General features: G+C 55.8%; 6 protein-coding genes across 6 annotated transcripts; 4 read left to right on the forward strand and 2 right to left on the reverse strand.

Annotated features, from left to right (window-relative positions):
* Positions 1–329: 329 nt before the first annotated feature.
* On the forward strand, positions 330–2,431 carry GCG54_00004533 (uncharacterized protein; the record flags this gene model as incomplete). The annotated part of the gene is made up of 4 exons (XM_045404582.1): positions 330–644; positions 719–1,191; positions 1,267–1,718; positions 1,770–2,431. 4 exons carry the CDS (start codon positions 330–332, stop codon positions 2,429–2,431), a joined length of 1,902 nt encoding a protein of 633 aa, XP_045262525.1.
* A 905-nt stretch (positions 2,432–3,336) lies between these two features.
* On the forward strand, positions 3,337–4,183 carry GCG54_00004534 (Proliferating cell nuclear antigen; the record flags this gene model as incomplete). Its single annotated transcript, XM_045404583.1, has 2 exons — positions 3,337–3,808; positions 3,867–4,183. 2 exons carry the CDS (start codon positions 3,337–3,339, stop codon positions 4,181–4,183), a joined length of 789 nt encoding a protein of 262 aa, XP_045262526.1.
* Positions 4,184–5,039: 856 nt separating this feature from the next.
* Positions 5,040–7,073, forward strand: GCG54_00004535 (Deoxyuridine 5'-triphosphate nucleotidohydrolase; the record flags this gene model as incomplete). Its single annotated transcript, XM_045404584.1, has 6 exons — positions 5,040–5,093; positions 5,160–5,170; positions 5,236–5,315; positions 5,365–5,713; positions 5,771–6,323; positions 6,660–7,073. The coding sequence occupies 6 exons, from the start codon at positions 5,040–5,042 to the stop codon at positions 7,071–7,073; spliced, it is 1,461 nt and encodes a 486-aa protein (XP_045262527.1).
* On the reverse strand, positions 6,651–7,261 carry GCG54_00004536 (Deoxyuridine 5'-triphosphate nucleotidohydrolase; the record flags this gene model as incomplete). Its single annotated transcript, XM_045404585.1, has 2 exons — positions 6,651–6,916; positions 6,988–7,261. The coding sequence occupies 2 exons, from the start codon at positions 7,259–7,261 to the stop codon at positions 6,651–6,653; spliced, it is 540 nt and encodes a 179-aa protein (XP_045262528.1).
* Positions 7,262–8,046: 785 nt separating this feature from the next.
* GCG54_00004537 (uncharacterized protein) lies at positions 8,047–9,084 on the reverse strand (the record flags this gene model as incomplete). The annotated part of the gene is made up of 2 exons (XM_045404586.1): positions 8,047–8,922; positions 8,974–9,084. 2 exons carry the CDS (start codon positions 9,082–9,084, stop codon positions 8,047–8,049), a joined length of 987 nt encoding a protein of 328 aa, XP_045262529.1.
* A 2,086-nt stretch (positions 9,085–11,170) lies between these two features.
* On the forward strand, positions 11,171–12,701 carry GCG54_00004538 (RNA-binding protein rnc1; the record flags this gene model as incomplete). Its single annotated transcript, XM_045404587.1, has 3 exons — positions 11,171–11,686; positions 11,743–12,619; positions 12,679–12,701. 3 exons carry the CDS (start codon positions 11,171–11,173, stop codon positions 12,699–12,701), a joined length of 1,416 nt encoding a protein of 471 aa, XP_045262530.1.
* Between the last annotated feature and the right edge of the window lie 367 nt (positions 12,702–13,068).

Genomic DNA, 13,068 nt, shown 5'->3' on the forward strand with positions numbered 1-13,068 from the left:
ACTTTGGTCACTGGCAGGTCGGCGCTTTGGAGCACGAGCAGTGTTCCAACTCTCCCTTCCCACCCCCCCTGTGCAACACACTCCGCAATCACACTACGTATCCTACACGAACCGTATATATCCCCGAGGCACCGTCCATACACTCATTGCACATGTTTTGCGTCTCCCACTTGAGTTTGTCCATGGTTTCTGTTTGCAATTGCCCCTCGTTTCCCTTCCGTCACGATTCCACGACACTGCGGCAACACGACTACTGAAGAGCGCGACCGCAGATGGCCGTGTTGCTTGCAAGTGCCTCGTCGAAACGAACTTTGTCGCCAGGTCGCTAGATGGAGCCCGTTGTGTTCGACCAGTCGCCGCTCGCTGAGTACCTTCGTGGTGAGTGTAGTCCCCGCGAAGAAACCGCGCCCCAAGTGCTCATTAGAACTGCGACTGACGATGTGCGCGCGACAGATGAAGGCGAAAACGAGCAGGCAGATTGGGCGCACGAGGATCCTCCAAACTACGACTTGTCACCTCCCTCGAGCCCAGAATTCGCGCCGACAGGTCGGCCCATGGTCAGGTCGAGATTCCGCAACAACCCTCTACAGATAAACATTCCGACCAAGTCCTCCACCGACAAGTCCTACAGAAAGAGCTACTCTGTGCGCAACACCCGAAATCCCCTTTCCGTGTCACATGGGGAAATTACTGACTGGTGTTGTGTGTCCTCTTTCAGATTGCGGTAGCGTCTAGGATTGACCGAGCCGACAACTCCAAATTCCTCGAGCAATTTCGCTATACCATTATCGCATCCCAGCTATTGAGTGGACACTCAATATTATCCCAGCACCATGCATCATCCCGGCCTGCCAACCCTCCGATTGACGGCAATTCGACCGACAAGTTGCTGGACTCAACAGGCGCTGTCGCAGCGGTCTTGGGCGCCTTGGCTTTGGCCGTCACGATCAACTGGCTCGCAGGCTCAGGAACTTGGAACAAGAAATGGGTTGCGGTAATTCTGTTTGTGGCCGTGATCGCTGCAGGGATCGTCCATGTGTTTATGCGGAGGCAGTGGTTGAGGTATAGACGGCTGCAAGCACTGTCAGAGGTCACTGCGTTTGTTTCAAACTCTCAGGAATTCGACAGCGCGACTGGCGCGGCCGTCGCATTGGTACAAGAGGTGGAACTTGTGTCCAGAGGTTACCGTCTGTAAGTTTGGTTTTTTCCCTGATTTTTCCGACGGTGATGGAAAAAAAGGCTTGTATGCGCTGACACATGGTTTAGGAGTGCGCCACTGCCGCCCATCAGTCGCATCGAAGATCGCTCACAGACTCGGAAGTGCGTGCGCCTGCGCAAAGCCTTGAAGGCTTGCTTTGCAGATGTCATTCCAGCCTACGATCAGACCATGCTTGTGGTCAAAGGGTTCTCGGAGCAGCTCGACCTGGAGAAGTATTACGATATTTACGACATAAGCGACTTCGACATGTCGGATGCCAAATTGGGGTTCAAGGAAAATGAATTTGACGACCCCGAGTCCCTGCGGACGCTCAAGATTCTCGCCGCACGGTTTCACACCATTCGTAAGATGTTTTTGTGTGCGCTACTGGCCTTGGACGCAAATGGTGATAGCAGCGATCTGTTGAGGTGGACAACTACGGTCGAAGCGGTGCGCACGCTCAACACAGTTACACAGACTGCGTTCGAGAGGCTGAGGAGACTTTTGAGTGAGGAAGAGTGTAAGTTACCGGCAGTCATCATCTGACCACCACAGGCTAACATTCCCGAAGCATTCCCGGCACCGCCAACTCCAAAGATGCCCCTGACACCCGGCAGGGAGAGATGGAGATCACAATTGCGCAAGCTTAACTCCCTATCCAGTGGGATCCGCGGCCTTCAAGCTAAGCTGACGCTGCTTCGAGAGGAGTCGGACCGCAGCCTCAACGAATCCGACGACATTTCTGAGCTGGGTTCCGATCTCATGGCTCAGTACGAATCCATTGGCGCGGACTTGAAGATCCTGATGCAGGCTTGGGAGGAAGGCAAAGCAGCCCTTGCAGTGGGCATTGACCGGAATGAGAAGAGGCTCTCGTCCATGAGCACCTTGCTGTCTCCTGCAAGCTCGCTCAGCGGGCTTACAACTGTAGAAGAAGGAGGCGCCGCTGAAGCTCTGAAGGCGCTCAACGGAGAGTCGCCCTCCAGTTTAGACTTCAGCAGCACAGGCGAACCCGACACCGAAGAAATCTTTGAGGCTGTCGCCCTGCCACGGCCAAAAAGTCTACTTACTAGAGAGGAACGCATCATCAAGATGAGGGAAGATCGAGAAAAGCGAGAATCACTCAGAGAAAAAGCGGATGCAAACAGGGGCATGCTCAAGGAGCTCGAGATGGTCATCAACCTACGACCCCGCCCTCGCACAGGGACCAATCCGTCACGCATCGTTTCGATGTGACGAGAACATGATAATTAACGACAGACAATGGGCGTTTTGGAACAGGAAACCAACTAATCGTACAGTCATTTTTGCCTTATTTTCCCTTTATTGTTTGATACTTAATTCGCGCAAACACTCTCGTTTTGCCGACTGCATATAGAAGGGGCCATGGAACTCAGGGACAGGAGGCATCGTTCACTGAAATCATTCATTTGTTGTACTTTATGACGACGTTGATGTCAGGCTCTTCAGCGAGCCCAAAACTGTACAGACTACTTAGTATCTTAAGATAATTGAAAAGTCTCGAATGAATAACCAACTGCACTTGTGACCAGTTGCCAAACACACTTTCATTGTTGTTGCCAATGTTTTGTCTCAAATGTATTAAACAAAGGACTCCAGTTGGCAGGGTAAAGGAAAGGGGCCACGATTCAGGGGAATCTCAAGCCCCTGAGCATGGAGTCCGCTGGGAGTCCGGTGAGCCCGGGCCAGCTTCCTCAGAGAGGGCAAGCGTGCCCGCAGCTTACTTATCAGCTCCAGGCTGCCTTACGTCGGTAGAAGGCGCACGTGCCACCATCAATCATCGATTCTTCCTGCCCCGCGCGCGTTAGATTGGCGTCGAGCCCTACTGAAGGCTGGACGCGTCTCCCCTCCACTCCAGCCCACCACGACCACGCGCTACGTGTCTGCCCATTAAAGTGCTTCGCGACTTCTCCTCCTTAACCATCACTTCGACCACTCAACTTTTTTGCCAAAGCTCACGATCAATCTTTGCGCTTCGTCTTACATTTCCTTGATTTTTCAGATACCCCATCTCCTCTTTTTCCACGCAAATAATCAGCCAGTACGTTCTGTTCTGCCCTCTCGCTCACCGATTTTTTGTCTCATGCGGACTTGTGGAACACGGCTAACGTTGCGCAGAAATGCTTGAAGCCAGACTCGACCAGGCCGACATCCTCAAGAAGGTGGTTGAATCCATCAGAGAGCTTGTCCAGGACTGCAACTTCGACTGCAATGACTCCGGCATCATGCTGCAGGCCATGGACAACTCGCACGTCGCGCTCGTGTCCATGGCCCTCAAGACCGAGGCCTTCTCCCCCTACCGCTGCGACCGCAACATTGCGCTTGGCCTCAACCTCGCCTCTCTGCAGAAGGTCCTCCGCGCCGCCCAGGGCGAGGATGTCCTGACGCTCAAGGCCGAGGACGCCCCTGACAGCCTCAACATCGTTTTCGAGAGCTCGGAGCACGACCGCATCAGCGAGTATGACCTCAAGCTGATGGATATCGACCAAGAGCACCTTGGTATTCCCGAGACGGAGTACGCCGCCACCATCACCATGCCCAGCTCCGAGTTCAAGCGTATTTGCGGAGATCTACAGGCCATGAGCGAGTCTGGTGAGTAGTCGACGTGCGTGCAATTGATATGTACAAGGACTGACAGATCTGACTACAGTGACGATCGACGCGAGCAAGGACGGTGTCAAGTTTGCCTGTACTGGCGACATTGGTAACGGATCCGTCACCCTCCGCAGCCACACCAACGTCGACAAGCCCGAGCTGAACGTCGACATTGAGCTTACCGAGCCCGTCTCCCTGACCTTCTCCCTCAAGTACCTCGTCAACTTCTGCAAGGCCGCCGCCATGTCCAAGCAGGTCAAGATCTGCCTGTCCAACGAGGTCCCTCTGCTGGTTGAGTACACTTTGGTGGGCCAGAGCTACCTGCGCTTCTACCTGGCGCCGAAGGTACGTCATTCTCAACAACGCTTTTAGAATATGGATGCTAATCAGGTTACAGATTGGTGACGAGGAGTAAATTGGCGATTGACGACGGCATGAAGATTTTAATGCGGGCGTTGCACGGAATCAGAGACAGGCATTGGTGCCTGCTCATGCACTCTGGATTGACTTTTTGCATGTTCTAGAGACTCTTGCGGAATATGCTGGTAGACGAAGGGCAAAAGCATCTTTGGGACCACGAACAATAATGAGATTACCGTTTCTGCGTATACAATTGCATGACTCCAAACTGTGGTGTTGATTGACCTTGCCTGTGGATGAGACTACGACCAGTCGCCAGCTGGTCGCAGCTGCACGCTTCCTTGCTGCCTGCCGACTTACCAAACAAGGCCTAGTGCGGGGTTCTTCGGCGCCCTTTTGGCGGGGTCATTTTCCATTCAGACGGGACCCTTGAAAAATATCGGATTGGACGGTGCGGAACGTCATACCGTGAGAGTCAGAGGCTAGAAGAACCTGGAACCGCCTTACATCGGTCCAAGTCTAATCTCACTTAGTCACTTTTACGGCCAACTACAGATACGGCTCGAAAATCTCGTAGATACTGGGAATTGCACTGATAATCGACCCCGCCTCCATTCACGTTTTCCTCATTGACTCGTAGAGCGCCTGTCTCGATCTGTTCACTCATATCTTTCGTTATACCCCTTTACTCTGGTTTGAAACTGTTCATTGCCGCGCATCGGCCGCCGTCCCGATATCTCATCCCCACCGCCGAGATCCGGAGGTGCATTTTGATATCTGAGATCTGCGCCGAATCATAGAAGATCTAGACACACACACGTAGAACAATCATTGGTTCTCGGGATATTCTTGTTTTTAGGCTTTCAAAATGGCACCAGACCTTCCTATTCCCGATACGCGCGTCCTTGCCGTCGCTAGTCATGTGAGGCGCTCATCACTCCCCGATCTCTCTCATGCCGCATATAGGGTGACTGACTTATGATCCAAGGTCGTATCTGGGTGAGTCGCAGACCCAACCGAGCACATCAGCGAGGAGTTAGTGCGCGCTGACACACTACATGCAGAAACGTGGGAAACAAGATCGCCGTCTTCACGCTGCAGTCGTTAGGTTGCGACGTCGCGGCCCTCAACACCGTCCAGTTCAGTCTGTCAACCCCCTTTCTCCAACTTGCCTGTGTATGTGTGTCACGCAGCTAACGACGTGCGGGGACGACAAGGCAACCACACCGGCTACCGGCAATGGAAAGGGACAAAGGTCTCGGCGCAGGAGATCCGCGACCTGTTCGAGGGCCTGAAGCAGTCGTACCTGGACGACTTTGACATGATGCTCTCGGGGTACATCCCCGGCGCGGAGGCGGTCATGGCCGTCGGCGACATCGCCAAGGAGCTCAAGGCCAAGTCGGGCGACGGCAGCTTCTTCTGGGTGCTCGACCCCGTGATGGGCGACAACGGCAAGCTCTACGTCGCCGAGGAGGTCGTGCCCGCGTACCAGAGTCTCGTGGAGCACGCGGACCTGATCCTGCCGAACCAGTTTGAGGCCGAGTAAGTTCTTGTTTTCCCCGTGATGTGAGAGATAATGTATATTGATACCGTCAAAAGGCTGCTCTCTGGTGTCAAAATTACAGACATGAACTCCCTCCAATCCGCCATCCACGCCCTACACAGCAAATTCCGCATCCCCCACGTCGTAATCACCTCCGTCAACCTCGCCGCGCTGGACCACCCGCCCTCGCACCTGTCTGTCGTGGGCTCCAGCATGGACCCGTCGACGGGCGCGCCCCGCCTCTTCAAGATCGTCTTCCCGGCCATCGACGCCTACTTCTCAGGCACGGGCGACATGTTCGCGGCGCTGATGACGGTGCGCATGCGCGAGGCCGTCATCGCCGCCGGTAGTCAGTTGCAGAAGACCAGGTCGTGGCTGAGCGGGCCCGAGGTCGACGCGCTGGACCTGCCGCTGGCGAGGGCGGCGGAGATGGTGCTTGCGAGCATGCACGAGGTGCTCACGCAGACGGCGCGGGGCATGCAGGAGGCTGTGGGGGCCGCGGCGGCGGAGGCCTCGACGGAGGAGGAGAAGAAGAAGCTGCATCTGCTCAAGAGCAAGAGCGCGGAGCTGAAGCTGGTGCGGAACTTGGCGTGCTTGAGGGACCCAGTCGTGAGTTTCCGGGCGAAGAAGTTGTAGATATTGGCGGGGAAAGCGGTAGATGTTCCTTACACAGAATGGGGGGTTTAGTTCACCTGCATGTGCGGCGTGGTTGGGATAGATTTAAAGGCATTATGGCTATAGCATTGTCATCATTCATGTATTGTTCAGTCGGGTTTACCCCTTTCTATAAGCTTTCCCCATCCGGTGCGTGACGGTGGGTGCGGTATGTGCCACGGTGCTCTCTTTCAAGTCTAGCCCGCCGTCTCTTTTATATCCTCTTCCCGCCATGCTTCTTTTTCCTCTTTTCCATTTTATATCGGGGTAGGAAGTTCGCATCTACTGCAGAGCAACACCAGTGCTGCCGAAGCCGCCGGCGCCGCGCACACTCTCCTCGAGCTCCTGGACCTCGACGATCTCGGGGGTGAAGATGCGCTCGACGACAAGCTGGGCGATACGGTCACCCTCAGCGACCTCGAAGTCGGAGTCGGCGTGGTTGAAGAGGAGGACCTTGACCTCGCCGCGGTAGTCCGCGTCGATGACGCCGGCGCCAGTGTCGATGAAGTTCTTGGAGGCGAGACCGGAGCGAGGGGCAACGCGGCCGTCTGTTGTGGAGGATTCCTTATTAGCTTTCTTCTGCCGGGATATCGATCTCCATCGAAGGTCAGTTACGTACAGGTGCCGGCCGGGACGGAGATGGCAATGTCGGTGCTGACGAGGGCCTTGCCGCGGGCCGGGATGGTGGTCGGCTTCGCGGCGTAGAGGTCGTAGCCGGCGGCGTAGAGGCTACCGCGGGTAGGCAGGCGAGCCTTGTCCGAGAGCTTCTTGACCTGGAGGGGCGGGCAGGGCTCCATGGCGGCAGGGACAGGTGCGTCGTCGGAGGCGGTCTTTACTCGCTTTGCGGGAGGGTCAGAGGGCTGAGGCGCGGCGGCGGGTTCAGCAGAGGTCATTATGGTAGTTGGGCGTTTTGGGAGTTGTTTCTCGCGAGGATCTTGGGAAGAGAAAGTTTACCGTTGTTTGAAAGATCGTCTTGCGGTCAAGCGGGGGACGATTAAGGCGGTGGCAGTATCAGCTTGAGGTCCCTTGGTACCTTAGGTAAAGCTTGGTGTGGGCTCTCACAATGGCGGTGTCGCGACGACGCGTAAAGACGCGGGAGAGGGATTGGCCAATCATAGCGGGTCTTCTAATTGAGGTCATCGGCTTGCCATTAAAGCGAGCCGACAGCTGCCATCCTGGGACGACGGTCGTTTGTTTCTGACGACAATTTACGATCATCCATTATGGTCTCATCAGAGCCTCAAGGTAGCGCCATCAACCGCTGCGAGTCACTTTTTCCGCCCCAAAGTTTGTTCAACTTTGAAGGTTTGCATTGTTCAGCGCCAAACTGTGTTGCCCAACGCATACGTGCCAAGTTTCTCATTTCCACACCAAACGCTTTTCCGTGCAATTCAGATCTGTACCTAGATCCGCAGGGACGTGCAGAGTCAAAATGGCATGCACTGTGGTGTAAAACGCCGCAACGAGCCCGCACTGTGACAAACAGAGCTTCATCATGGCCGGGCGGAAAATAGCGTCCTGACTCGGCGGGCTCGACGCTTAACATCAGGAGCTTTTCTCTGACATTGAAGGACCCAAGATGGACATGCCATTGCCAAAATCTCAGTTTGATTGCCTGGTTGCTCACCCTCCCCACACGGGGGATCTGCACCGCGGGTACGCGGCATGCCGGGTCCTCCTAGTCGTCTAGTTCTCTTCCAAAATCAATCAGCTTGAGCCTCGTGGCATCTCTGGGGTGGAACTGTGCGACCTTGGATCGCACCAGAAACCGCGCCGCTGCCGTCTCCTTTGGTAACTTGACGTAAGACGCCGTACTATCGCCTCCCGCTTCCACAAGCTGGTTCAAAAGTTGCTCTGTAAGCTCGCGCATCTCGCGCCCGGCAGCTGCTGCTTCGTCGACTTCGCCGCGCTGGTCTCTGCCATCTTCCTGGGGCAAACCCCATACTTCCTCGAGCCGTCTTTGTCGCTTGTCCTCGTCTGGCTTGGACTTGACCTTCATAGGCCGACCCTGGGCATTGAAACCCGCAACGAGTTGATCCGAGTCGATCTCCATCATGTCGCCGACGACTGGGCCGCCGAGGTCTTCCGCCGCTAGCTGTGCGGCAAGGTGATCATCAATGAACTTCCTGAGAGCCTTGAGAAGTTTGGACGTCTCCTTGTCGTAACGCCTCTTCTTTTGCTTGAGTTCATCCAGTCTTTCCCTGGCCGCCTGTTCGGGCGTTAATTCCATCCGAGATTCGGCGTCATCTTCCAGCGATTGGATGCGCTTCTCTAAGCTTTGCTGCAGCAGCTTCTGATCGGCCAAATTTGCCTGTTCACCTTCAAGCCTGCGTTTGGCTTGCTCGAGTGAGGCTCCCTGGCTGGTCAGATACCCTCGGGACTCGGCGACAGTCTGATGTGTCTTTCGTAGGGCCAAGAGCGCGGGCAAGACTGATGCCGAGGAAGGGACGAATGGTGGTGCTGCAGCAACTTTCTCAAAAGCCCCTTTCATGACTTCATAGCTGCCTTTCCCTGGGCCAGGCGCCGTCTGCGACTGCCTCCCATTTTGCTGAAGCTAGTGTGCTATTAGCTGGAGGTGAACTTGTGCTCGGTGCAGACGGCATACCTTGGCAAGCTCCTCCCGGTGTTGCTGAATCTTCTGTTGGAGTTCCTGCAAGCTCTGTTCCAGACTCAAAGTATACCTATCGTCGCCAGGCCGAGGAGAAGAGTCCGCCATGCTGGGCGCTTTGATGGTGCGTCCCAAGATCTCTCCGGTCAGTTGGATGAGATAGCCCAGACCCTTGAACAGTCCAAACGATCTGATATTTTGGCGACACGGTGCCAATATCAGCCAGGAGGTTGCACGCGACTTTCAGAGGGTGCCCCAGAAGAAACGAAACAGTTTAAGCAATGGCAGCACGCGGCGGATTCAAGCCGTCCCAAAGCACACGGTCCGTCGGGGTTGCATCCAGGCGCTAGATCCTCTCTGACTGTTTCAAAGGAGGTGTCACTGTGTGTCGGGTGTTATCGAGATTTCCGGGGGACAGGCAGGGCCGGCGCGAAGAGACACGGCACGGATGATGCACTGTCTCGACTGTCTGTCTAGCTGTCTGTCGCGGTCTGCCACGCTGACAAGTGACACCGACGGGGTAGAATCCGTAGATGGAGTCTGCCAGAAGAGAGAAAAAGCAACCTGACGTCGGTGTTGGAACTGCGGTGGCTGAGATCGGCGTGGTCTCGGGGTAGGACGGATGGCAGAGACGCGATTCTGCTATTGGAGTGTATGCGCGTAGGGTCGGTACTCAGTAGCGAAAAGGTGCTCGCGCGCAAACGAAGCACCGTTGACGTTACAGCCAGCGTTGGTGCTGGAATATCAAATGCAGGGCGAGCATCGCACGTAAAGCGGGCAGGCAAGTTGCACTCGCAGCAGCGCGCCGCCTGAGAATGGGGGGGACTGGGGCTTAGCGACACACTTTTCGCGGTCATGTTGCGGGAGGCAAGCGTCAAACACACTGTGCGGCTCGCTGCTTCCGTCCAATCAAACAATGCGCTGCAGGAACACCAAGTGGCCAAACACGATTGGGGGCCCCGGGAAACAAGCCCCCCCCATGCAGCTTAATCTGCCGGAGCAAATCACTGCTACTGTGTGGCTCTTGCTGAGAAAGGTGGGTAGTGGGGAAGACGGCGTATGGACCGTGCGTCCGTGCCGGCTACTGTGCTGGGCTGCGTTGAGTTGGAGGCAATCGCAGCCAAGAACCGTGAGCGCCTTCCCTTGGTCCACTGCCTGCTGGCTGCTGGCTGCTGGCAGTGAGGTGGTATCCGTACTGAGTACTGGGCAGGGCAGGCACACTGGCAGTGGCACCTGCGTCTGCGCCTGAGGTGTGCGCACCTTGCTGCTGCGTACGCATTAGGCCGATCTTTTTTCTACGAGGTTTCAGCAATATCTTGCCCTCGCCCATTCCCAAACCTCTTCGAGACATCCGGACCCCCTTCCAACCCATCTGTTTGCACAGGTTTCCTTCCCATCTCTTTTAATCGCCGCAACCCGCTTCCCCCGTCCCGTCCGCTCTATTCTAGTCGAACATCATCTGGTGGGTTGTATTTTCGTGGGCGCATCGCATCGGATTTCCGCTCTCCCCTCACGTGTCGTGTCGCCTTCAAGCTTGCTTGCTCTGACCCGACCGTCGGCGCGTCGCTAGCATCAGCATCAGCAACTGCTTGAAGCACCGTCCAGAGAAGAGACATTTCATCGCAGAATAGGTCATCAAAGCTCTGCTTGGAGACTTGACAAGCCGTCGCAAATCATTGCAGCTTCAGTCCCCCCTGCCTTGCAGCTTGGACTGTTCGTTTGACGGAGAAAGGTTTGAGCTTCTGCATCCGAATCGCCTCCTACATACAGCCTTTGTCTACCATCAGCTCTCTTCCCCTCCCGCCTTCTACCTCTCTTTTCCATCATCACCTCTTCCTGTCCGCCTTGCTGCTTCCCCGCCGCGTCTTCCCTCCGCTTGAACTGAGTTTCTCTGCGATTCTCACGATTTCGGAAGCTACCACGACCCTGATAGGATAGGAGTCATCCTGAATCCACCACCCCGACCTACCTCAACTTCACGATCCTCTGCCCTACGACCTCTATCCTCCTCGAGCACAGCCACTTCACGAAGGAAAAACAAACGGTTTCTTTTGAACCCGACCCCGACCACGCCACTACACCAGCCCGTTTTCCTTTGAAAACTTCTGTGGTGTAGATAGTCGAATACAAGCTCTTCTAGAACCAAAAGACGGAATCGCGAAAACTTGTGTGAGACATTAACAACTAGCCCATCATGTCCGCGTCACCCACTCAGCCCTCAAACTCGGCCAAGCGCCCTCTCGAGGAGACCTCTTCTCCCTCGCGCAGCAACGACCAGCCGGACGCGAAACGGCCTGCCTTGGACAAGATTCTGAAGAGCGATGAGGAGATCGAGATGGCCCAGCCCATCGACGGGCTTGATGCCGGTATCGAAACACCGAGCGCAAACGGCGCTGAAAAGACAAACGGCGAGAAGGCCAAGTCCGATCAGGCTGACTCCGAGAGCACCGAGACGAAGCCCATCCAAAGCTCTGTTGCTGGCGCGGTTCCTGCGACTCCCTCCGCCTCCGCGAGTCACGATGAGCGAGACTGGATCCACATCCGCGCTGTTATTTCCAGCCCGGAAGCTGCCACCGTCATCGGAAAGGGTGGAGAGAACGTCTCCAACATTCGCAAGATGTCCGGTGCCAAGTGCACTGTGAGCGATTATCAGAAGGGAGCCGTCGAGCGCATCTTAACCGTCAGCGGTGTCGTCGATGCAGCCGCTAAGGTCCGTTGTCGCAGCCTGTCTACCTTCGCTGGACCTATTCGCTAACCGAGATATAGGCCTTCGGTCTGATCATCCGCACCCTGAACAACGAGCCGCTGGCTGAACCATCCAGCGCCCAGTCAAAGACGTACCCTCTCCGTTTGCTCATTCCGCATATCTTGATTGGTTCCATCATTGGAAAGGGTGGTGCGCGAATCCGTGAGATTCAAGAGGCCTCTGGAGCTAGGCTTAACGCTTCTGACTCTTGCCTGCCTCTCTCCACCGAGCGCTCCCTCGTGGTCATGGGTGTTGCTGATGCTGTCCACATCGCGACTTACTATGTCGGTAGCACTCTCCTGGAACAGTTGAACGACCGTTTCGGTGGTCCGGCCGCGTCCGCGTACGCCACGCGAAGTGGAGGACCTGCCGGCGTTGTCCCTGGCGGTATGCAGGTCGTCCCGTACTGCCCGCAGCCGACCACCGGCAACTACGGTAACCGTGAAAACTACAACCGGAGACACGATGCCCGCGCTCAGCACCATCTTCCTGCCGCTCCCTACGCGCAGCCTTACCCAGGCCACCACGCCGCTCAGCCGAACCCGGCCATGCCCATCCACTACGGTGCGGCGCAAGCCGGCGGCTACGGCGCCGCTGCCCCTATGCAGCCTCACGCCGGCGCCGCCGTTCCTCAGCCTCACGGCGCTCACCCGGCTCAGCCCATGCACGGCGGAGCCATGCCCGGTGCTCCGCTGACCCAGCAGATCTACATCCCCAACGACATGGTCGGTGCCATCATCGGCAAGGGAGGTCAGAAGATCAACGAAATACGCCAGATCAGCGGCAGTGTCATCAAGATCAACGAGCCCCAGGACAACAGCAATGAGCGACTGGTCACCATCACTGGAACGGAGGAGTGCAATCGTATGGCGCTGTACATGCTATATTCTCGTCTTGGTTAGTATTTTGCGGCTCAGAAGTTAGCTTGGACGAAACCGCTAACACACCCGTCGCAGAATCGGAAAAACACCGCATTTAACGTTGACGACGTTTATGACTTACTGACTCACAATTTTAGTTCGGCAAAACAAAACTACGGGCGGATCTGGTACAGTTTCTTTTCTTCACGCGAAACATCATCGCCGCGCTTGAGGGAATATCGGATTGGTCTCCGGCGTTGTCACCGCCGCGAGGCCCCAGTTAGGACGGGGACGGATATTGATCAACGTGATCTGATCAAAGGTGCTTTTAGAGGAGGTACTACTTTTAATAGTGCACTACTCTCTTTTACTTCATCATCACTCTCCAGCACTTCTTGACTCCCTGCCCAAATTTGCACAATCACCATCGCGCGCCCCATCCATCGTCGCCCTACCATCCGCTCCGCCTTGCATACCCAGCCCTGT

Source organism: Colletotrichum gloeosporioides, assembly GCF_011800055.1.
Source record: "Colletotrichum gloeosporioides strain Lc1 chromosome Unknown consensus_54, whole genome shotgun sequence".
Classification (NCBI taxonomy): domain Eukaryota; kingdom Fungi; phylum Ascomycota; class Sordariomycetes; order Glomerellales; family Glomerellaceae; genus Colletotrichum; species Colletotrichum gloeosporioides.